The sequence below is a fragment of the Nelumbo nucifera genome, chromosome 6 (assembly GCF_055504915.1).
Source record: "Nelumbo nucifera cultivar China Antique chromosome 6, China Antique-T2T, whole genome shotgun sequence".
NCBI classification, from domain to species: Eukaryota; Viridiplantae; Streptophyta; class Magnoliopsida; order Proteales; family Nelumbonaceae; genus Nelumbo; species Nelumbo nucifera.
In genome coordinates, this window is record NC_142654.1 from 43827527 (window position 1) to 43853271 (window position 25745).

A 25745-nucleotide genomic window follows, 5' to 3' on the forward strand; every position below is an offset into this window, starting at 1 on the left:
ACCCTGAAAATCTTATGTGATGAGTTTCAACTGTGACTTTAGAGCCTTTGTAAGAGTTGATATCTTGTAATGTATTTTGAGTCTTGCGATGAAGTTATGATATATTGATATATTCTGAATAGTATGATGTAACTGTGATCTGTTATTAATGGATATATTTTGATTAAAATTTGTGCGATGAATCTTGACCATGCTTACTATATATTTATATATAGTACTATTGAGCTATAGCTCAAGCTCAGGCCAAGCTTTATTTAGAAAAGCACGAGCCTCGCTTGAAAAATAATCAGACCTGATGTTTAGAGCTCAAGTGCGAACTCGTGGACTTGAAACTGTCCAAACTTGATGTAGAATGGGCTATGCTGGGCCAGCCCATGAACAAGTCTAATACATCCCTAGAATTTAAGCCATTTTCATGCTCTTCTACATCTATATATTAAAATGGAATGTGCCAGGCTAGCACTTTCTTGCTTTGTGGTTTTTAACACTTATTAATACACCATTAACTCTCTCTTTCTCTCCCCTCTTTCTCACTCTTTTAATAATCTCTCATTATTAATTATGCCATTAACTCTCTCCTTCAATAACTCATTCCACTAATTCTTTCTCATCTCTATTACTCCATTAAATTGTATATAAATACATTAACTTTATTTATATATATCCATTTCAATTTAACCCTAATTATATTAGATATATTTGCATTAAACTATAATTATTAGTAAAGATTAATTATATTGAAATTAAGATATTCAATGATAGATACATTATTGCGCTAAATAATCTACTTCCATTTAAAAATATAATCCATTTATATTCCATTTAAAAATAATAAAAATTAATTAACCATAATAAAAATAATTTAGTAAGTTACTTAAATTAAAAAGTAATTATTAATTATTGTTATTGATAAAAATATTTTATTAATATAATAAAAAGAAATTATTTAATAAAAGGAATAAGATAAGGTAAAAATTAATATCAACTTAAAATTAATATAAAACTAATACAAAATTATCAAACAATTATTAGTTTTATAATTGAATTTTATTAATTTAAAACCAACTTAAGTTCCACTAAAAAATAAAAATTTATATAGTTAATTAAATTTCATAATAAATTTAAATTTAATAAAAACATAATATACTTAAATAAATTCAACTTTTACTAATTTAAAAATTAATAAAAAATATTAATTTTAAATATAGTTTAATTATTTTAAAATCAATTTAAATTCCATTTAAAAATAAGATAAATTATAAAAAACCTCATTGGGTTTTCTAACAATCCTATGAATCTCCCCAATGTTTTGACTTTAACAAAAACCTCCCTTATTATTTTGAAAAAATGTGCAAATAAATTAAAAAATGTTGATGTAATGCATTAATTTGACTTCACTTTAGCCTTTTTTCCTTACTTTGTCCAAGAAGAGTATGGAGAATTATTCTTTGAAAGTTGTTTGGCAAAATAAATCACTGAGAGTAAACTTGAAACTTTAAATTATGTATGATAGTGCATTAGTAATGATAAGGGTATTTTGGTAATTTCAATGTCTTTGTTACCGAAAGGCCAAGGGAAAAGGAGGTATTTACACTTTTTTTTCTCATAACTATAGGGAGGCCTTTGCTACAGTCAGAACGTAAAGGTGGTTTATAGAATTGTCATAATAGGATGCTTTTTTATAGTCTTACTTAAAAATAATATAAACCAAAAAAAATTAATAAAAATTCCTTTCAAAAATATTAATAAAAGTTAACATTAAGATACAAAAAAATAATACAAATTTATCTAGAGAATTAGAGATTGGCCACTCTCAATAAAGCACAACTTAGATTGTGATTGATTAAACTAGACATAACCCCAAAAAATAATTCTTGAATTGAACTTAGATGGATACCATTTAATTAAAAATGTTATAGAGCTCCATCTTCAATTTTGCTTATAAATAAAACCCGTGCATCACATGGTTCTTGACTAGTATATATATGTCCGGTTGAGAGTGGACCCTTAGCAAATTTTAAAATCTATTATCTATATATTAAAGGAAGGTAGTGAGGCTGAAGCCTCTCCTATTCTGACACGTGGAGCTCTAATTTTTCAGAAAACAATATTTTAAAATTAGTTAGTTACATTTTCGAATAAAATTCAAAATTCGAAACATTTTTTCAAAATATTTAAATTAATACATCCATGCCCAACGGAATAAGAATATTTTTAAACTATCACAAATATGGTTCAAAATTTTTAGTATAAAATATATTTTAAAAAAATGAAATAATTCAGATCATTAGTACGGGGTCATGCCTATAGTTGAAATAAAAAAGGGGTTTGCAATTTAAGTGACATGTTGTCCGAGTTCACATCTGCCCCCGGCCGGCCGGCCCCCCGACGGGGTGCGCCCCATATGCACATCTCCCATATTTGTTACTGGTTTGTTTCCAATTGGAACATCTCCCGTACTTGTCACTGAGATGTTTCCATTACACGGTTGGGATGTAACGTAGGGCTGTTTTTGGGGCGCGCTATGCGAATTCATGTTCTCCGTTCTTCGTCTTCGTTGCTAAATCCAAATAGCCAAACATATACGAAAATTTACAAGCTTTGCCATCGTACCAGAATCTCAGATATTCTCTCGGGTACTTCTCCCTTTATTCTCTACACCATTCTTTAGATCGCTTTATTGAGTTCTCTTATTTTCTTGATTTTCATTTTTGGGTTTTCAATTGTTTGCTTAGGATTTTCAAATCTGGTCTTGTAAGGCAAGATTAAGGTTGAAGAATGTCTGCTTCGACTGTTGCGATTGCTGCAAATCCAGCGGTCAGCAACAGCCCTTCTCTGGCTTTGGCTTCTAAGCCAAATGCAAGGAGGAGAGCAGTTGTTGTCACCGAGAAGAAATCCGGCATTGAAATGGTCGCAGAAGGGGCAGTTTCTGAAACGGGTGATGAGAAGGGTGGGAATGGAAAGGATTTGAGTCATTCCATTAGGGGAGAGACGGTTCTTGAGAAGCCGAAGGATCTGTTGCAGTCGAAGAGGAATTTGGTGAATTCAACGGTTTCACCAAGGCGTACTAGGAAGGTTGTTTTGAAACCTGAGAAGCCCAGATGGATGACTGTAGTTAGTATTTTCACGAAGAATTTCGTGCTTCTGCTTGTTCTATTGGGGTTGGTTCAGATGATTAGGAAATTGGCTCTTAAAAATGAAAATAGTGGTATACCTCAGGCGGGAGCATTGGATTTTGAAGGGCGGGTAGCAGAAGTTGAAGAATTTGTGAAGACAACGACAAATATGATGCAGGTTCAGGTGGATGTGTTGGATAAGAAGATACATAAGGTTGAAGAGAAGGGCAATTTGCTTGAAGGGGAGGTGAAGAAATTGGAGGATAGAACTGATAGATTGGATGCATCTTTGCAAGAGTTGAGGGATACTGATTTCTTTCCCAAGGAGGATTTCCATAAATTTGCTGATGAGTTGAAGAAGAGTAATAGCCTTAAGGAAAGTTATAAGCAATGGAGCTTGGATGAGATTAAGGCTATTGCAAGGGAAATAGTCAGGAAAGAGGTTGAAAAGCATGCGGCGGATGGACTTGCCAGAGTGGATTATGCATTGGCTTCTGGTGGGGGAATGGTGGTCAGGCATTCGGAGCCTTACATCCCTGGCAGTGGTAGAAGTTGGTTTTTGGCTACAGGACGAAATAGGGTTCATAGTGATGCACAAAAAATGTTGCAACCCAGTTTCGGAGAGCCTGGTCATTGTTTTCCTTTGGCAGGAAGCAAGGGTTTTGTTGAGATCAAGCTGAGGACAGTGATTGTACCAGAGGCAGTTACTTTGGAGCATGTTACTAAGGTGATACTTATGTTCTCACTAGGTTTATGTACTGTTTGTTTCTTTTGCATACATTTCACAATTTCTGGATTACATGTATACTCAACAAAATTGTGTATGAAGCATTTTCAACATTGGTCATGATGTGGGAAGTAAAATAATCCATTGGTCATGATTATTGATATTTCAGATGACCCTTTGCCTCCCACTCTTCCGTCTTTCTGTTATAACATAGATGTTCCCTAATTGTAGTAGTTCCTATTAAGAGTAGTCAACAATTGTTTTGAAGTGAAATAACATGAATTCCCAATGGACAATCAAGTTTCATGCATCCAGTAACTGATGTTATTACTAAACAATGAAACTCAATATGTGGTTGCTTCCTAAGATGGTAGTCATCCCACCAGATAGATTACTTGTCATAAGCATAGTTATCAAGGCGGCAAGGTCTGACTACGTGATGGGATACCACCTTGTTACCTGAGTGCTTAAATCTACACCTTGGTGCTGGTTAGGGTGTGGTTCTTTTAGAAATATGAAGTATAATTTATTGGGTATGATCCATGTTGTCTTGTGCCATATTTTCAATTTCTTATTATTTTGTAATGGCAAGTACTAGACGGAAGTCAATATAATAAGTTTTGCATATAAAGACACACTGAATCATTAATTTCATAAGGCAATATCAGTATACACTTTTAATCAGAAGTCTCAATATTCCATTTAATATAATCAAATGATCAATTCCATCTTTAAAGTAGGATAACATTTAAATTGTGCATTTTCATGTAGCAAGAATCTGAACAAATAAGCAAAGCAACAAGTCAATGGCATGGTACATCCAAGAAATCCAGTATTACGGCACATTGAATCTATGCAAATAAGACAAACTAACTGTACATTGAATCTAAGCAAGGGGGCGTTGCAGCAAGAATCCAAGAAAATAAATAATTAACACCATACTATTACATATTCCATATGATATTATATATCCTAAAGGACAAATAAAAATAACATGCCATACAACATATGGTCGTTTTTCCCTTTTCCTTAAGAAGGTGCTGAACATATATGCAAAAAATAAGGTGTGATGTAAAGGTGTCCTCTTGAAAACAACTTGTCACCTAGGCATCACATAGTTGCCCATCTAGGCGTTGCCTTGAGTTATTGACACCCATAGCCTGGCTAATGGTTGGGGTAAGAGAACATTGCAAAACCATCTGTGTTCTCTTATACCTATAATGCTCTGGGAAAGGGTTCTGATGATTCTTCAAGGAATGCATCTATGCTCCAGAGCAGGCAAATGGTTTGAAGTTTGAACCAAACTTTAGGAAATGTGTTTTGATGGTGGCAATAGAGTATTGCTTCAGGTGGAGAAGAGATTGAAAGAGGCTTTTGGGTTTCCTCGAACTAACCCTGTCTACTTCTTTTCCCTTTCTCTATGCAAGATAGGTAAAAAAGGGCATCAACAGATTAGTTTTCCTTTTTGAATCATTCTCTCACAAGCTTTTCCTTAAAAGATCATTCTATTCCTTTCTTTCCATAGTTCCAAATAAACAGCAAAAGGAATACAATTCCAGAAGATTTTAGCTTTGTTACTTCCTTGCAAAGTAGGCCAGCACGTGTAGATTTCTCTAGGTGATCTTGGAGACCAGATGGATTTATCAAAGAGACGAATGAGGAAATCCCAAACAGAATCTGAGAATTTACATCCATAACAAAGATGAAGAGCATCCTCTTCCTTTGATTCACAAAGCACACATTTGCTGGCTAGTTGGAGGCCTTTTCTCTTGATGTGATTTTGTGTTAGGATGTTATGTAGAGAAACCAGCCAAGGCCTCTACTCTTGGAGGGACTGGGTTTCCCCAAACACCTTTAATCTCTGACCTTTCAACATGATTTCTCGATGATGTCTTGTAAAATGATTTCACTGTAAATCTTCCATTCCTACACTCTTTACACCTTCTCTCATCTGAACTGTTAACATTAATCTCTGCGTCTTGTAACCTGGACAGCAGTTGAATGCATTCTTGCACCTTTCTATCTAGCAATGGTCTTCTAAACTTTGGAGCCCAAACCACAATACACTGTCTTAATTCATAACATTGTGTATTGCAATATTCCTTTCACTTAGATTATAGAGTCTTGGACATATCACATAGTTTTCCAATTCCCAACCAATCATCCTTCCAAAATTGAATGGTGTTGCTGAACCCTACTCTTCATTCTGTTATGTTAACCACTAAAAAGTGAAACTTCTTCATAATGCTCTTCCAAATCCACATGCCATGCAGACTTTCCCCAAGTCTTTATGTTATTCTCTTTTTTCTTGGTTTCCTCAGTTGACTTAGCCTCTTTTGTAGTAACTTCTCTGCCTTGCGACCCACATAAACAGGCCTGTTCTGTCCTTTGTCTTCCTCCCTTCGCCCCTCCTTCCATAGCTGGGCTTCAATGGAAGTAGCAAGTCAAACAGGGTATACTATCTGAAACAACCTCTATCTTCCTTGGAATGTCACTGGGTTTAACTCTGCCTAGCTTCAATGCAACTGAATGGAGATCAAAATCAAATACACCATCTAATCTTGCATCACTGATTATAGCTATTGACTGTAATACTTCCTCCTTCCAGAGATTGAAAGGTAACCCAAGCAATCTGACTATTACGTTGTCCTCTACCTCAAAAACTTTTGGTGTTAGAGAGAGGACTCCATTTCAAGACTGTGGCAGCACCAGCCTATAAATGAATATTTAAAGCTGAAATCTCTACTTCAGCTTCACCAGATCTATCAGAGCTTTACAAGATTCATAAGCTGTAATCACCATCGGCTTTGGCAGGTTTAATTCTCTGAGTATCGCCTGCGCAATACCCCTCCAATCCTTTGGTGGGCTTGAAGTTTCCACCACAAATTTCTTCCCCCAATCCTCCTTTCCTGCTGTTGCTACCAGTTTACAGTTTCTTTTTCCTTTTTCTGCAATCATCCATTTCCTATCAATGGATTTTTCCTCTCTCTTTTGTTTACCCACTTTCTTTTCCTTTGCCATAGTCTCTATTTGTTCTGTTTTCAGCTGTTGAGTAAAATCACTCAGTACCTCTGCCACTACCTTCCATCCATTACCCCTTCTACCTTCTGGGAAGCAAACTAACTGCTTCTTTCTTCCTTCAAAGAATTCCTGCAGAGTTATGTAGCATCCTTTTGCATTCTTTTTACATTCCAGCTCATATCTCTTTCTTCCATCTAAGTTGAATTCCTTAAAGTTCACTTGTTTACCTTTAGGCTATGTTTGATTTGAAGGAAAAGGTAGGGAAACCTATACAAGGTTTGTAAAGGTTTCCCTACCTTTCCCTTCCTTTCCCTACTTTTTCCTTCAAACCAAACACAACCTTAGAACTTGCTTCTGAAACAAACTTCTGCATCCACTCGATCACTTCAATACCTTCTTTCTTTGCCTCCCTAATCTTCAAGCTCTGCAGGCCTCTGATCCTTATCTCTTCAAAGATGAAATCTTTTGCTTCAATCTTCATCGCTTTCCTCCATCTTGCAAGGTTATTTTTGTTTATTCTCTTAACAATTGCCAGTAGTTAAGCAACTGTAAGATACATGTGTTATTGCCATGACAGATAAAACGATGCAGCTGCTCCAAACCTTCATATGAAACAAATGGCTCATGACCCTCTTTACAGGTATTTGATATGTCCCGGAGATTTCACACACAATTCTCAGTCACACGGCAAAAAATTACACAACTCAAATGAAAGAAACTGGTATTCATTCAGAGGAAAGCATTAACAGTTGGTCGGTTCTTCGAGAGACCGCCGACTCTCCCAAACACTCAAGATATTCTTCACTCAAAAAAACCTGCCCTCTCCCCATCCCCCAAAGACCCTTCTTATACCCTTCTGACAGCATAACTGACTCCCTCTATAAATGCTCAGCTGACCTAGTTATAAATGCCCAAAACTCTTCTTATTCATAATTGACATAGCTATATATGTCCCAAGACTCTTCTTATTCCCTTATGACTTCCTCTATAAATGCCCAGCTGGCGAGCCCCATGTGTTTAATCATTTCCCCCCTTAACCGATTGTTGACCTGGCTTACGCTGCCCTTTCTTTCTCCTAGCATATGTAAGGTTAATTGGGGGCCTATCATTACCCGCCGCCCAAAGTCTAACCTTGTCCTCAAGGTTAAAATGAGGAAATTGGTCTCGAAGCAAGTCAAAAGGCTCCCAAGAATCTTCAAAATCAGGCATGTCTTGCCAATGAATAAGCACTTCCAAACCAGTCACTCCAGGCATAGTGGATGGACGCACACCACGCACGACAGCAGGTTCCACCAGCATCTCCATATCAACAGATAGAGTGGAAGGAATCACAGGAGAAGAGGTATGGTTTCCAATCGCCTTTTTGAGTTGCGAGACATGAAAAACTGGGTGAATTCGTGCATCTGGAGGAAGTTGAAGTTTATAAGCGACAACGCCAATTCTTTCCACAATAGCAAATGGTCCATAAAAACGAGGGGCAAGTTTTTCATTGACTCGGCGAGCTAGAGACTGTTGGCGATGTCGCACTCTCACATACACCAAATCCCCGACATCAAAGTTCACATCACGTCGGTTTGCATCAGCCAAGTCTTTCATCTTTTGTTGTGCACGATGTAGATGACGTAGCTCACTAAGTATAGCGTCACACTGAAGGAGAACAACTTTAACATCAGCATTAGCCGTAGAGCCAAGCTCATAGCGGATTAATGGAGGAGGATCACGCCCATAAACCACCTTGAAAGGTGTCGTGCCAGCAGCAGTGTGAAAAGAGGTATTTTAGCTGTATTCTGCCCAAGATAACCAAGAAGACCAGCGGGAGGGAGAATCAGCCGCAAAGCAGCGCAAATAAGTCTCTAAACAGCGATTAACCACCTCCGATTGACCATCCGTCTGAGGATGGTAAGCTGAACTACAACGCAATTCTGAACCTTGCAAAGTGAAAAGCTCGCGCCAAAAGAAACTCATAGACTTTATCACGATCAGACACAATTGATCGGGGAATGCCATGTAAACGAACTATGTTGTGTAAGAAAGCCTGAGCAACCGTGAGAGCTGAGAAAGGATGACTGAGAGGGATGAAATGGGCATACTTGGAGGGACGATCGACCACCACCATAATTGTATCAAATCCCTTCGACTTAGGAAGAGCCTCAATAAAGTCCATAGCAATATCCTCCCAGATCTGTTCAGGAACGGGTAAAGGTTGCAAAAGGCCAGCAGGAGACATGGCTTCATATTTACTGCGTTGACACACATCATAGGCCTGCACAAACTCCTAAACAGAACGTTTTATCCCCCGCCAATAAAATTCAGCTGCTATATGCTGATATGTCCGGCGGATACCAGCGTGACCCCCCACAACACCGGAATGAAACTCTTTAAGTAAGAGGGGAATAAATGGAGAAGAAGCAGGCAGAACCAATTTACCATGATAACGAAGGTGATCCCCAACTAAAGAGTAGGCAGGATAGGCAGCCGGATCATGTTGTATGACATTTTTAATGTTTGCCAGAAAAGAATTAGCATCAACTTGCTCCTTAAGGCCATCAAAGTCAAGCAAAATGGGGACTGTAAGAGACTTTAAGTGCAATTCACCCGGAACTCTGGAGAGAGTGTCAGCCACGGCATTTTCAATACTAGGTTTGTACTGATTCTCAAAATCATAATTCATAAGCTTAAGGAGCCACTTATGATGCTCACCTTCGACAACCCGCTGCTCCAACAGATACTTAAGACTACGCTGGTCGGTACGAACGATAAAGCGTCTACCAAGAAGATAGGGGCGCCACTTTTTAATGGCAAAGACAATAGCCATTAATTCACGCTTGTAAACAGATTTAGACTGTGCAGACGGATTAAGCTTGTGGCTGTAAAAAGCTATAGGACGATTATTCTGCATTAATACTGCACCGAGACCCACACCGGATGCATCTGTCTCGATCAAGAAGGGCTGGGAAAAATCCGGAAGGGCCAACATAGGTACGGTCGTCATAGCCCGTTTCAACTTCTGAAAGGCATTCTCAGCTTCCACATTCCATGAGAAGGCATCCTTTTAAGCTGTTGTGTCAATGGCCATGCTATTTTATTGTAGTTACGCACAAAATGACGATAATAGCCCATAAGTCCCAGAAAACCGCGAAAGTGAAGATGGTTGGGGCCAATTAACCATGGCCTGGATTTTAGAAGGATCGGAAGAAACACCAGTCGCATTGATAATATGACCTAGGCATTCAATGCTAGGCTGAGCAAAGATACATTTCTTTGAGTTAGCAAAGAGACGATGGGCATGCAACATAGAAAAGACTTGTTGAAGGTGATCCAAATGGGCAGCTTCAGAAGCATTATAAACCAGAATATCATCAAAAAACACTAGCATAAAGCGAAAGAGGAAATCATGGAAAACAGTATTCATTAACGACTGAAAAGTCGATGGCGCATTGGTAAGACCGAAGGGCATGACAAGGAACTCATAATGGCCCTTGTGGGTGCGAAATGTGGTCTTGGGAATATCCTCCCTGTGGACACGAATCTGATGGTAGCCCGATTTAAGATCAATTTTGCTGAAAATAGAAGCACCATGAAGCTCATCGAGAAGTTCTTCGATAACCGGAATGGGAAACTTATCCGGAACCGTGGCACGGTTAAGAGATCGGTAATCAACACAGAAACACCAACTTCCGTCTTTTTTCTTGACTAAAAGGACCGGGCTCGGGTAGGGGCTTGTACTTGGCTGAATAATACCCCGCAGCCAACATCTCAGAGACAAGGCGTTCAATTTCATCTTTCTGGAATTGAGGGTATCTGTAAGGATGAATAGAGATAGGAGAAGTGCCCTCATGCAAGACAATAGCATGCTCCGTAACCCGAGTAGGGGGTAAACCCGTAGGCATATCAAAAACATCTTTAAACTCATTCAGTAAAGCGGAAATTGGTAGAGACAGGGGTGTAGGCAAGGCAGAGTTCAACGAAGAATCTACCACCTGCAATTGTTTTAGTTCCAACAAAACCCCTTGTCCCTCATGTTGTAAGTTACGCATCATAGCATGCAAAGACACCTGAGAAGAATAGAGAGAAGGGTCGCCCTGCAATTTCACACGGACACCCCCCAAATTGAGCTTCATAGACATGTTACCCCAATTCATCACTGAGTCCCCGAGGGATGCTAACCAATGAAAACCAAGAATGACATCCGTAGAGCCCAATTTTAAAGGGAAGAAATCAGCAATGACATCCAATTTAGGTAAGTTGAGGCAAACCTGACGGCAGACTCCAGAAGTTCTCACCTCATCGCCATTACCCATCTGAACTCCAAACTCGTGTGTAGGAGCGCGGGGTAATTTCAATTCCTCCACTAAAGTTTCGGAGATAAAATTGTGGGATGCACCCGAGTCTATCAATACGACCACCTCACGCGACAAAATGCGTCCACACACCTTAAGGGAATTAGCCGCACACAAGCCCACAAGAGATGAAACACAAAGCACAACTGAATCTGGAGCCGGAGCAATTTCAGTGTTCGCTGAAGTGCTGTCCAAATTAGACACATCAGAAGCAACTTCCTCCACATCATCTTGAACCCATAAAACCTGAAGTGATTTCTGAGCACAACGATGACCAGGACTATATTTCTCGTCGCAACGGAAACATAGACCCTTCACACGCTTCTGCTGCATCTCTTTATCGGTCATTTTTTTGAAAGTAGGTGGCGGGGGCTTAATAATAGGGACCGATGAAGAAGAAGAAGGAATCGCGGCACGTGTAGGTCGAGTGACAGCAGAAGTAGTCACCTGCGAAACCCGTGAATTAAAATGAGCTCCAGAGGGGGATGTTGTGGGCCAACGAGGAAATAAACCTAATTGATAAGCCCAAAGGGCCTGATTCTTATCCTCAATCTTCTGGGCCGCAACTATTTTCCTAATAAACCCAACGGGTTCCATCTGTCGGAGTTCGGCCTGGATATCTGGGCGCAACCCATTAACAAATGCTGCCTCAAGGACTGATTTCGGCAGGTCACATAAGGGAGCAGAGAGCACCTCGAATTGGCGACGATATTCCTTAACAGTAGAAGACTGATGTAACGAGAAGAGCTGCTCCTATAAATTACCCTCCTGAGTCGATCGGAAACATTCAAGGAGGAGCTCTTTGAATTCTGCCCAACCTCGAAAAGGTCGCCGACCATCTTCCCAGTAATACCATGCCAATGCATTGCCTTCTAAACAGACAACGGTAGCTCGTAGAGGCTCCGTCGGAAGCAATCCATTAATCTCAAAATAGCGCTCCGCACGAAAAAGCCAGCCGTCTGGTTTTTCCCCATCAAAAATAGGTACTCCAACTTCTGGGGAAGTGGATCAGAAGTATGTTCCGACACCGGTGTCGAAGAAGACGTCAAAAATGCTGCACTCTTCCCTTTGTCAGAAGCACGACTCGATGCGATAAATGGAGGAGCAATGTCAGTAGTAGACGAAGGAGCAGAAGAGACCTGTTGATGAAGCAACAAATCAAAACGTCTCACCAGATCCTGAACGCCTCCTTCCAGAGATTGTACCGAGCTCTCCAGAGACGAGATCTTCGAAAGTCCAACTGCTACCTTATCTGGATCGAGACATTGAAAATCATTACGTAAGCCATCCATCTCCAAACGAAAATCAGAATACAGAGAAGACAAGCGTTCTTTGAACCCCTTCACCTGCGATGCCACTTCCTTAACTGTCACCATGGCCAAGGAAAGACGGGCTCTGATACCACTGATATGTCCCGGAGATTTCACACACAATTCTCAGTCACACGGCAAAAAATTACACAGCTCAAATGAAAGAAACTGGTATTCATTCAGAGGAAAGCATTAACAGTTGGTCGGTTCTTCGAGAGACCGCCGACTCTCCCAAACACTCAAGATATTCTTCACTCAAAAAAACCTGCCCTCTCCCCATCCCCCAAAGACCCTTCTTATACCCTTCTGACAGCATAACTGACTCCCTCTATAAATGCCCGACTGGCCTAGTTATAAATGCCCAAAACTCTTCTTATTCATAACTGACATAGCTATAAATGTTCCAAGACTCTTCTTATTCCCTTATGACTTCCTCTATAAATGCCCAGCTGGCGAACCCCATGTGTTTAATCATTTCCCCCCTTAACTGATTGTTGACCTGGCTTATGCTGCCCTTTCTTTCTCCTAGCATACGCAAGGTTAATTGGGGGCCTATCAGTATTCTGGTTCAAACCACTCAATATCCTCCTAAACGAACGATGAATAACATAACTCATCAATAGTTTATGGTCAGAAAGAAACTATTCTGGAGAAATTGTCCTAGTACAAGTTATTCCTCCCAACAACTATAGCAAGGTTGTTACCATATGACACTTTATGTTTAATTCTTGTCCCCCATCTCATCTTCATCTTCATCTTCAACTATATTTTCAAAATCATCTAAATTTGGAATTCTGCCCTCTTGACCTCCAATCATGTCTTCTTTCATTGATTTTTTTTTCTTTGCTTGTATGCTAAATCTCTTCTTTCACCTCTTTCAAGCATTTAGGACAAACTTTTACATTTCTTCTTCCACCAATTAATGGTCTTTTGCTCTATAGATCCCTCCATTTGTCACTTTGCTATAAAATTTTCAAGTGACATAATTTGTCTTCTTTGGATCTTGCAAATAACAATAATTCTAGTCCGAGTCTTTCCTATTGCAGTTAGTGTGGTGAGTCAATACTAGTGTTTAGAGAACCGGACCAGATAGGCCAGTTAGATCGGTTGAACTGTGATTTGAGACCTTGGCTAGTTCGGTCTTACCCTAATAACTGTACTAAAAATCCGATGAGAATTGGCCGACCGACCGATTTAACCAGAAAACCAGTGAACCAATCCCGATTTCATAAAACCGCCTGGATCCTTAACCAATTGAAATTTTAAAATGCATTTAATAAGATTTGAACCAATGACTTCTTATTTTCATATATTACTTAATTACCATTTGTTGACCTCTTAACTTGTGTTAATTAACGACTCTTTATTGTACATGTATTTTAATTGAACCCTAGTCATTTGCTTTAAAAATTAATGAACTTGCCATCCGTACACTATCTTAAGTATATTAAAAGTTGTAAAATATTATATATATATATATATATATATACACACACACACACCAGACATATATATGTATGTATGTATGTATGTATGTATGTATGTATATGTCACATCATCATGGTTCAACCTCCAATTTGACCCCAGTTGAACCTCTGACCCTTGAACCTCTCCATTCTTTGGTTCTATGTCTGGTTCAATTCTCTGAACATTGATTAGTACATGCATGCCCCACAAGTTTAACATTGGAAAGCCATTGACGTGATTCTTTCTTATTTGAAAGGACATCTGGGCAAACGGATATTGTTTACTGACCATTGGCATTTGTAGTTGGAAGCTTGCACAGATGCTGATTGGGCAGGGTGCCTAGATGACAGGAGATCTACATCACAACTCTGCACTCTTGTTGGAGGTAATTTGATTTCATAGAAGAGTAAGAAGCAAACAATTATAGCCAGGTCAAGTGTAGAAACTGAATGTAGAGCTATGACACATGGTGTTTTAGAGGTTCTCTTGGTTCGGTCCTTATTAGGAGAGATTGGAGTTGATGCAGAAGAACCTATGATGTTGTATTGTGATAATCAAGTAGCAATTAACATTGCTCATAACCCAGTTCAGCATGATAGAACAAAACATATAGAAGTGGACAGACATTTCATAAGAGAAAGGGTGACATTTGGAGAAGTGTGCCTACCATATGTTGCATCTGATTTATAGTTAGCTGATTTTCTCACTAAAGGAGTTGCAAGAAATAAGCTTGAACATGATCTACGCAAGTTGGGAATGTGTGACATCTATTCCCAACTTGAGGGGGAGTTTTGAGATTCAACAGCCTTTTATGATTTTCTTTCTATAATCATTAGTTAGTGTTATTGGGTCATTAGTTAATGTTATTGGGCTCAAGGCCCATTAGTTTATGTTATTTTTTTGGAGTTGTTTTTATGTTATGAACATTAGCCGCCCCATTAAGGGCATTTTAGTCTTTGTAATCAATTTTTTTTATGAGTATGTAAGATAACGAGTGGGGTGACCAGATTATTATTGGATTATCCCCATCTCTTCTTCTCTTCTTTCTCACTATTATCAAATCAGATTATGTTTTTTCCTTTTCTACTTCTTCCTTGCACCACCTTTTTATTTGCACCACCACCCTTGGAAAAGAGAGCAACTTGCTGTTCTCCCTCGGGAGGATTCATGGCTATCCTCCTACTCTCCTTAGACTGAACTAATGAGCACACTTCTTGGAAGGATGTGATTTCCTTGCTCCTTAAAATCTGAACCCGAATGGGATCATAACTAGGATTAAGACTTTCTAAGAAGGCAAATACTTGCTACTGATTCAGTCAACACTTTGATAATGATCAAGTTCCCTTCACATGGAGGTAAGAGATGAATAGTAACCTGACAGGCTTTTCTCCCCTTGTTTACAATTGGAGGACTCAACCTGGGAATTGGTTTCCTAGTAATTTTGAAATATGAAATTTTGGGATTGATTTTGCACTAAACCGAACCAGATTTGAAACCCAAATTAATTTTTGACCATAGATTCCACAAATGCAGCAGTGTCAGCCTTCTTAGGACTGATGTTTTTCTCCAAAAACATAGTTAGGAACTGAAGGAAAAACGTCCCTACTAGGGCTGGAACAAACTAGGGTTTTATGGGAGCAAGGGAGGTGTGTGTGTGTGTGTGAGAGAGAGAGAGAGAGAGAGAGTGTTTAGGATAGAATGGTTTGCCCATCCCTCTCTTCCCTTATATAGAGCACTCTCTTAGTCCTACTAGGAGTTGAATTCAAGTCAGTTTTGGATTAAGGTTTATCCTTATTAGAATAATGGCTGCACCATACCCATATCCATGGCCCAAATTCACCCCAAGTCAAGTTGTCATTGTTTACTTACCTAATCATTATTAGTAATGGGCCTTAGGCCCAATTTCTTTAATTGCTCACTTTCCTATGCATTGCAAGGCCATGTAAGCCTGAAGATTGTAAAGTGTGGGACCCACAAAAATCTCACACAAGTCTGTAAGGGTTCAGCCCCACCTCTGGAAGAGGCTAGGCTGAATTAACTACTCAAGGGCAGTGAACCCCTAAGCCAATCAACTTGGGCTCAGATGGGCCCAACATTTACATGTAAATGATCCTTGAATTCAACCACCCTATGAAGACCCAACGTCAATGGACTCAGATGAAGCCCATCAGGTAATCGACTCTGTAATGGTCTCTTACATCTAACCTCTTGGCCTATAATCATCAAAACATTGCTCATAGGGAAGGACCTCTTCTTTAATTGCAAAATATAGTGGCACTCTCTGCTCAGATGGATCTCGAGATTAAAGCCTTTTCCAAACCTTTTCCATAAAATAGTAATATAGTATATAAATACGTTTTGCAAATCAGATTTCAAATATAGTTGAAATCCACTGTTGATAGTTTTAGGTTTCCATTAGAGGGAGTGTAAACTCTAGTATTCACTTTATTTGAAAACGGGGCCTATCCTATCACTATGATCACCCACTCAGGTAATTTCCTAAATTGCCCCAACATGCCCAAATATTTGACCCTTAGTGGATCTCACTAGTTGGCACATTAAAGACAGTTCAGTCCAAAACCTAGTGCAGTATCATAATCAAGTTTGGGTTAAGTGCAACTTTTCAGTTTTGCCCATCTATCTCCAAAGTCCAGGGCATAATTGGAAATTGGTCCGAATTCAGTGCTTCTTCCAAACACTCACTGGCTGTGCTTGGGGTTTAACCAATTGAGACAAGCTGCTCCACCAATTTGGCAGCACACCATTGTTAGCCTTATGAGATAAACTCCCCGAGTCTATCCAATGGCGGAGAATATTCTAAACTAACACGAGTTCTCATAAATGTCTAGTTTGAGTAATTCACAAAAACCTTACAAATGTGATCATGAAACAATAATGTACTTATAAATACCTAATTGCTTAGAGAAAGTAGCCTTAGCTTGTAGCCGATAAATATGAGCATAGTGCCTTTGCTTAGAGAAAGTAGCCTTAGCCTGGTCCCCAATCTCTCTTCCGGTGAATAGAAGTTACAAGCCAAGACATGATCAAATAATTCTCTTGAGCCTCCTTATCATGGGTTGTACCAACCTCTTTGGGGTTGAGGGATGTCACAGGACAAGTATCCAAGCCTTCCTCTAGACCCAATATACAGTTTAACACTTTTGGATGACTCCAAATAGTTAAGTCCATCAAGGACTGTAATAGCAACAGGGAAATCCCAGCTTTCAGCCCCTGGGCCTGGACTGACCATATTCTGACCTCCAGTGACTACAAATATGGCTGAATCATCAGCTAGCATTGTCTAAGTGTAGCAAGTAACAATTCCACAAATACCTTGAACCCAACAAACAATAACAGCACCAACAAGAGAGTGACCAGGTCTATTTTTTTTTTCTTCTCAAATTAACAGTACCATTGCAAGCAATCAAATACACTACACACTACACCTTCCACAAGAAGTAAATAGCAGTACAGGAAACCTCCAAGCACTACCAAGTCAAAACTAAACAGTGAGGAAGAACCTTACAGTCGAACTTCACAGGATAAACATTGCAATAGTCTTGAATCTTGCAAGAAGAGGAAGGCACTTCCAGTACAAGCAAACCAGCACAATAAAAACCAATAGGCCTGGACACTAGAGATCCAAAAACAAGGCTTACAGCACAGCTGACTGGATCTCAGAGCACAACCATACAGAATACTGAGAGCCACCTCTCTAAACACTCAGAAATCCATCAAAGGATACAAGTGAAACACCCAAACCATCACCCTTTTGGTTCCACAACCAAAAAGGAAAAAAACAATTAGCACAGAAAACCTTACCCGATCAGGTCCTTCTCAGATTTGAAAGGCCACAATCTTTTCCAGAGAAACCTGAGAGAGAGAGAGAGAGGAGAGAAAAGATGTACTTGAGCTATACTTGTAGTCAGACCTGCTTGCTTTGATACCATCTGGAATGAAAAAGGAAGAAGAAAAGAGAGGAAGAAAGAAGAAAAGAGAAAGGATTGCGAAAAACGTGTTAGGGGGGTGGCACCCTCATCTTAGATATTAGGGTGTTCAAAACAAAAGGGGATTATCACAAGAATAACCCTGATTACAACATAATAGAAATATAGATCTAACAGCCCATTAGCAGTCCTAACAACAAAACCCTAATAAATAAGAAAATAATAAAAGGAAACTAGTATAAAACGCACAACATGATTATTTTAGTTTAATAATGTCTATTTTATAATTATAATATCAAAAATTTAAGAATATGATAGTATTTTATAACATAGTATACAAAATTGCTTCGCGATTAGTCAAGGTGAGCCTCCAAGGGCACCTTATCGCCTAGGTGTCACCTTGGCAAATATGCCATTTACCAACACCAAGAATGAGACTGATAATACACATGCAAAAATCCAGCTCCTCCACTTTTTCCCAAAACCCATCCTTGTAAGCACTTCCTCCAAAAAGCCTGACTCTATATGATCATATGTCTTCTCCATATTAATTTTATGCACCACTCCTTCCATCCCACTTCTAATTCTGTAATCAATGCAATCACTTGCAACCAACACCCCATCCAATATTTGTCTACCTTCTCCAAAAGCCGTTTAAGTGGGACCCACCACTAAATGCAACACTTTCACCAATCTTGCCAAAAAAACCTTTGCAATTGCTTTGTAAGGGCTTGAAATTAGACTTATAGGTCTGTAATTTCTCACTCTGCATGCCCCTTTCACAACTCTTTGAACATCTCTATCATGTTCCCTTTTACCATATTTCAACAATGCTTGTAAAGAGTTTAGATAAAACTGTTCGGCCTTAGTGCCTTATCACCCTTCTTTCATCGAACTCCCTCTCCAGCCACCTACTTAAGTTTTCATCAATTGTTTTAAACTCCAATTTCCCAAGAAAGCAACTCCTTTTTTGTGCTGATTTGTGCAATTCATATAAAATTCTCTTCTCTCTTTTACATTCTTATTTTGCTCATCCATTCTTCTATCTTCAGACTCCAACCATGAAATCTTGTTCCTTCTTCTTCCCCTTACTGGAGCTTGAAAGTATGCAGTATTTTTTATTGCCTTCTCTTAACCACAACTCCCTTGATTTTTTGCCTCCACCTCACCTTCTGTTAAAACCATTATCATTATAATTCATATAGTTAGTGGGTGGGGGTAGTGGCAAACACGTAATAAAGACTTCTTTCTAATTCTCTTAAACCCGCCCATTTAACTCCCAAAATAAAAAGAAGGCTTACTTTTTCTTTCAAAAAAAGCTATAATAGACCCAAACCCTCTCACTCTATTTCTCTCCAAACCTTACCTCCTGTACTCCCATCTCATTGTCTTGTTTTTGCCAAGAAGGCAGACCAAGGAGAAAAGTAATCCCATGAGTGCGTCTGTCCCACCCTCACTCGTGTTGTTTATGTTGTGAATCTCTATAATATAATTGACTTAATATAACATTTTCATTACTGTAAGTGAAAAAATGTTATATAACTTGGCCCCCTCCCCCCCAAAAGAAAATTCCTGGCTCTACCACTGGACTGAACCATTTACTTGATAATTGTTCCATTTGCTTTCTACGAACTCCAAGAGTTGAAGAAGCCCAAGCCACATGTTCTCAAATCTGAATGGCCTTGGACCCTCACCTTTACCAAACACCTCAACAGTATTGCTTTGTGGTCTGAAATTGAAAAGGCAAGTGGTTCTTGATTAGCTTTGGAAATACCTCCTATTTCTCATTGAAGGGAAATCTATCCAACCTTTCTAAGGATTGAAGGCTCTTGTCCATTCGACCACGTAAGCTCTCTTGGCTCCACCAATTCATTTCTTCTTATAACTTCTCCAAAAACTCTCTTAGTCCATGTTCTTCTTCTATCCCTTCCCCCCTTTATTTTCTCTAATTTTCTAGTAACATTAAAATCTCCTACTCCCAAACATCCATGGTTGAACCCTGCCTTATGAAACCTTTCTAGCTCTTCCCAAAGCTCCTCCCTATCTCCATCTATTTTGGGCCATAGATTTTAGAAACCATTAAACTCTCTTAGCTCTTCCAAAACCTTTCTAGCTACATGTTCAAACAACACTATCAATGAAAAGGACCTTTGTAAATTCTCAATGTTCTATCCCAAATTGTCAACATTGTCAATGGAGCAATTTGTTCTTACGCTTAGACATGGATGCTTGTGATGAACCACAACTCCCTTGATACTCTGAATCTCTAAATAGGGACTTGCTTATATGAAATCATGTATTTTTTTTTTTTTCCATTGTGTGGCTCATGATGCATGTCTTCCCATATTATATGCTCATTGTTCTACATTGTCATCGCCATAGTTGTGAAGGCGTCGCCTAGGCAACTAGGTGCCTCACCCAAATGCCTTGACTTTAGCAACTAGGCGCTCATCTCCGCTATCAGTCTTAGAGAGGAGTCTACTAAACACATCTGCCACTAAAGTAAATCGTAGCGTAATTGATAGTGATATCGGTAGCATATTGGTTGATATGCCACTGAAATGAGCCGAAATGGTATGATACGGTTGTGAAATGGATTTGACATGACGAAAACGGATGATATTAGTGATTTGGTACCATTCCCATGTTGACCTCTCCCAGATTTGATATGTATCAACTGATATGGGCTGATACGTTGCGATTTTTTGAACCTTGGGGCTTCCTTTACCAACACAAATAACAAAGGAGAAATAGGTTCTCCCTACCTCAAACCCTTGGAGGATTGAAAAGAATCTGAAGAGACTCCATTCACTAGAATTGAAAATGAGACCAAGGACACATACACATATATCCAACTTCTCCACTTTTCCCCAAACCTCATCGATCTTTGGATCTCCTCAAAAAGGCCCCACTCCACATGGTCATAAGCCTTATCAATATCAATTTTACAAACCATACTCCGCCTCCCAGACCTAATTCTTGAGTTATACATTCACTTGCAACAAGAACACCATTCAAGATTTGTCTACCTTCCACAAGTGCCATTTGAGTGTCTCCCACCACTTCATGGATCATCCCTCTCAACTGTTTCGATAAAACTTTTGCAACTAGTTTATAAGAGCTGCAAATCAAACTTATAGGACGAAAGTCCTTGATGTCATGAGACCCATCCTTTTTAGGGACTAGAGAGATAAATGGGGCATTTGCTAGTTTATCTAGAAACTTTGAATCAAAGAGTTCTTTGAACACTAACATGAAGTCATTGTCTAGCATATTCCAACAATGTTTAATAAAAGAGAAATTAAACTCATCCCACCCCAATGCTTTATCTCCCGAGATTCCTTTTATAGCCTCTTTATACTTTGGCCACCTCAAATTTACTCTCAAGCTTCTTGGGCTCTAACCTCCCAAGTGCCACTGAACTCCATTGTCTAGCTTAATACAAGCCTTTATAAAATTCCACTACTTTCTCTTGTACTAGGCCCATTGTCCATCACTTCATTACCTGGGAAATTGTGTTCCTCCTACGTCTAGCATTTGCAAAAGCTTGGAAAAAGGCTGTATTCTTGTCACCATCCTTGAACCAAATTGCCCTAGATTTCTGCCTCCAACTCACCTCTTCCCTCTGGATTATTCTCTCCAAATCACTTTTCAACCTTTCTCTTTCCACCCAAGTAGCCACAAAGATATTCTCCTCTTCCTATAATTTGTCCAGCCCATTTTTTCAAGCACTTCCTTTTTCCTGCTCTCCAAATTTCCAAAAGCCTCCTTATTCCATCCTTTTATGGTCCGTTTGGTTGTTGAGAAAGGATGAGGTGAGATGGGATGGGATGAGAAGGAAAATTTTTTTTCCACAATCCTGTCACCTGTGTTTGGTTGCTGAGACCAATTTGTTCAAGGGAGAAGAGATGAAAGTTATTGGTTAATTTGATCTTATGGTGAGATTATGGGCTCTGATACGAGCTGCGGCCTTGATAGCAACAAGGAGGTGATCCTCCTCCATGCACTTCTGCCTCCAAAATTTGGCAATCTCCTGCTTCATCACACTCTGAACAATATTCTTTGCTTGTCTAATCGGGGCCTAGTACCTCGGTAGTGCTCGTGGTGGCAACGGCGGTGGAAGAACGACGCCAAATCTGGAAGAGGCAGACGCTGGAAGCCGTTTTCTGGAAATGAAAACCGTTGGACGCCGGAAGCTGGAAGCTGTTTTCTGGAAGAGGTGGACGCCGGAAGCCGGAAGTCGTTTTCCGGCAATGAAAACCGGAGATGGCGCCAGTGAGTAAACCGTTGGACGGCGTCTGAGAAGAAGACTACGCGCAATTGCCTCCCTTGATGAAATTTTCTCACTCAACTTCCTTTCTCAATGGGGTCCGCTATTTGGTGAGGTAAGACCCCGCGTCCCAGAAATTGAGACGTGTGTTCTCGTCACATCTCACCCTTTCGCCCAAAACAAACCTAGGAAAATAGGAATCTTTGAAGAATATTCCTATTTTCCCATCCCAGTCGCACAAACCAAACGGACCATTAAGTCCTTGAGAAATTAAAGCTTTTTCATTAGTCTGAAGCCCATTGACCCTACTGCTTGCAAGCTACTTCACTTCTCCACCCACTCTTGAAAATTTGGGTGATCCAGCCACATATTTTCAAAACGGAATGGTTGGATTCCAGCCACCTTGATAAATTTCCTCAAAAGGATTGATTTATGGTCTGAAAGAATGTAAGGCCTCCTGAATCACTTCTCCAATTTCATCCATCCAATCCCAGAGAACAAGAAACTATCCATCCTTCTTAGAATTGTCGGATGCTGGCAATTTGTCCAAGTGAACCCCTCCCTATTGTACCCACACTGGTCTGGTTACAATAGTCACCGCTTATTGAGAGAGCTGTTTTATGTCAAGTCTTGGGAGGCAGGGTAATCTGCTAATTTCTAGAAGAAAATAAGGGCGCTCTAGTCAAATTATTATACTGAAGTGATTCAGCCCAGCAAAGTTAAAGATGCAGGTGTAAAGGTGTGCAGGGAACTTCTTAATATTCACAGTTGGTGAATTTGTGATTTCCTATAATTATTTCAGAATTGAATTGTGATTGATTTCACAATTTTTGTGTTGAGTGAAGGCCCTCATTGGGTTTCCCATCTGTTATTGTGAAAGATATGGATTCAAAAAAATCTATACCAGACTTTATGTCTGTTCAGCTGAGCAGTATTAAGCTCAATGGAAGTGGTAACTATCCAATTTGGGTAAATCTGTACAAGTATACCTTACGGATAGAAAAGAAACCTGCGGATGACAGTGCCAACTACTCTGATTGGATTCAAGAAGATGCCCAAATAAAAACTTGGTTGTGGAATTTAATGGAACCTAAAATTAGCAGTCGGCCGATATTTTTGGATACAAATTTGGGACCAACCAAAAGGAATGTATTCAGGTAGTGATTCAATTGGAATGCAATGGTAGTAATTCATCCATTGTGTTGGTTCGGCTGTTTTTAGTGTTTATGTTAGTCATATTTGTGTCTTAAGTTCTTAGTTATTGGGCCTAAACTTGTTTAATGTTTTATTTGTTTTATTTGTCTAGGTGTCCCATCACTAATCAGGGGCATTCTAGTCCATTCATGTAACATTATTTTATAATCATCTATATAAGATTGTAGGGCCGGCTGGAGTATGCCGCCTTTCTCAAAACTTCTTCTCTTCTTCTTCTTCTTCTTCTTCTTCTTCTTCGGCTGCTGTGTTCCAGCAAACATGGTATCAGAGCACTAATCCGTCTATCTGGTTACAGCCGCCACCTTTCTCTGCTCTTCTCTATTCCTTTTTTTCTCTCTCTCTTATCTTGGTCGCTGTGAAGAAACCATAGGGCTGACCGTAGAACACAACAAGGTCTGTATCTAGGGTTTCCCTTGGATGTAGGGCCCAAGGGGAGTTTGTTCCAGAAACCGATGCCCTACTAGACACCTTGCAGCAGGTAGTAGCCATTCGGCTGCTAAGAGAGATCTGTGTGGAACAGATCTAGGTGGAAGGGTTGACTTTGACTGTCCTAGTACAGATCGTAAGGGTGATCCCAGTCTACGATAGCAGAAATTAAAAAGCCTAGTCTAGTCCAGAAGAGTTCAGCATAGTACAGAGGTGGATTGTTCTTGGTTTCAGACCTGTTACAAGGGGTTCTCAGACCTGCAACAGCTTCGGTAAGTCTGAAATAGTGTTCTTTGTACTGAGTTTTCAATTGTGATCATTGTAAGAAGAAGGAGATGTCTTCAATATTGAGAGAAGTGTCTTCTAGGGATAATAGAACTGGTGGGGGGTCTCCTAATCTAGAAGAGTTCAGCACAGTACAGAGGTGGATTGTTCTTGGTTTCAGACCTGTTACAAGGGGTTCTCAGACCTGCAACAGCTTCGGTAAGTCTGAAATAGTGTTCTTTGTACTGAGTTTTCAATTGTGATCATTGTAAGAGGAAGGAGATGTCTTCAATATCGGGAGAAGTGTCTTCTAGGGATAATAGAACTGGTGGGGGGTCTCCTAATCTAGAAAATCCAAATCTGCACAGCTTGCAGATCACCGGTGTATTGTTGGATGAATATAACTTTAGAGAATGGTCTGTTTCAGCCATGCTCTTCATTACTTCCCGGGAACTTACACGTTATTTAGATGGACAGAAGAAGGAACCTGTAGTGGGTAGTGCGGAGTATGCAGTATGGCATAAGGAAAATGCTACTGTTATGTCCTGGCTGCTTGCTTCGATGACTCCAAGAGTGGTCAGGACTGTTCAACACTTTCCTACTGCTGCTAAGATTTGGGAGAAAGTCTCTAAAACTTATGGACAGAGAAAGAACAATTCCAAAATTTATAGGCTGAACCAAGACATTGCTGCATTGAGACAAGGAGATATGACAGTTGCAACGTATTTTGCAACCCTTGAAGGACTATAGGAAGAACTTGATCATCATCTTATTCTTGATTGGGAGAATGCAAAAGACAAGGAGAGAGGCATGACAAACAATTTGAAAAGGGTAGAACCTTTAAGTTCTTGGCTGGTTTAGACCCAATGTATGAGAGCATAAGGTCTCAAATTCTGGGAAGTGATGAAATGCCAGATTTACACCATGTCTATTATCTAGTAAGGAATGAAGAGGTTAGGAGGAAAGAGATGCAAGTTGACACTCAAATACAGCCAGCTGAACAGCCTGTTGAACATTCAGCCCTGATTTCTTCAAACCAAAAGGGGGGCAAGCATTCAGACAAGAGGCATCTTAAGTGCTCTCATTGTGGTGGTGAAAGGCATGTAAAAGAGACTTGTTGGGTTCTTTATCCTCATCTGAAACCAGCTGTGTTAAGGAAAGACAAGAAGCCCCAGAAGAATCAAACAACAATTGGGAACCATGTTACTAGTCACAGTGGTGATAGCTCGAAGAACACATCTATAGTTGCATCTTCTCCCATGGGACAGATTGCTAATTCCTCCACATCCGGGTCCTTGGGTTTCACTGCTGATGAGGTAGAGGTCCTTAGCCGGGCCCTAACCCGTCTAAGGACTAATTCCCTTGCTTCCACCTCTCTTGCCAGATCAGGTGTTGTCTCTGCTTATAGCACAACTAGTTCTATAGACTCTACTTCTTGGATTATTGATTCCGGTGCAACTAACCACATGACACACATGTCCTCTTTATTTTCTTCTTACCAATTGATGTCTGGCCAAGAGAAGATGAGAGTTGCTGACGGTTCCCTCTCCACCATCTCTAGGAGGGGGGGGGGGGGGTTGACCTAAGCAAGAACCTCTCTCTTAAATCTATTCTACATGTTCCAAACCTTACTTCCAATCTC

The 25745-nt window shown here is 39.7% G+C and overlaps 1 protein-coding gene across 4 annotated transcripts in view; it reads left to right on the forward strand.

Moving 5' to 3' along the window:
- The first annotated feature begins 2346 nt into the window (after positions 1–2346).
- The window catches only part of LOC104611507 (SUN domain-containing protein 2-like), a 35745-nt gene continuing 12346 nt past the window's right edge, over positions 2347–25745 (forward strand). For 2 of the 4 annotated variants that reach the window (XM_088890258.1, XM_088890259.1), the window contains exons 1-2: positions 2647–3843; positions 14285–14366. In XM_088890258.1, the coding sequence (XP_088746384.1) occupies positions 2779–3843; positions 14285–14366 (1147 nt within the window). In that variant the 5' untranslated portion in view covers positions 2647–2778. The other 2 variants (XM_010278585.3, XM_019200121.2) reach the window with 2 other exon arrangements.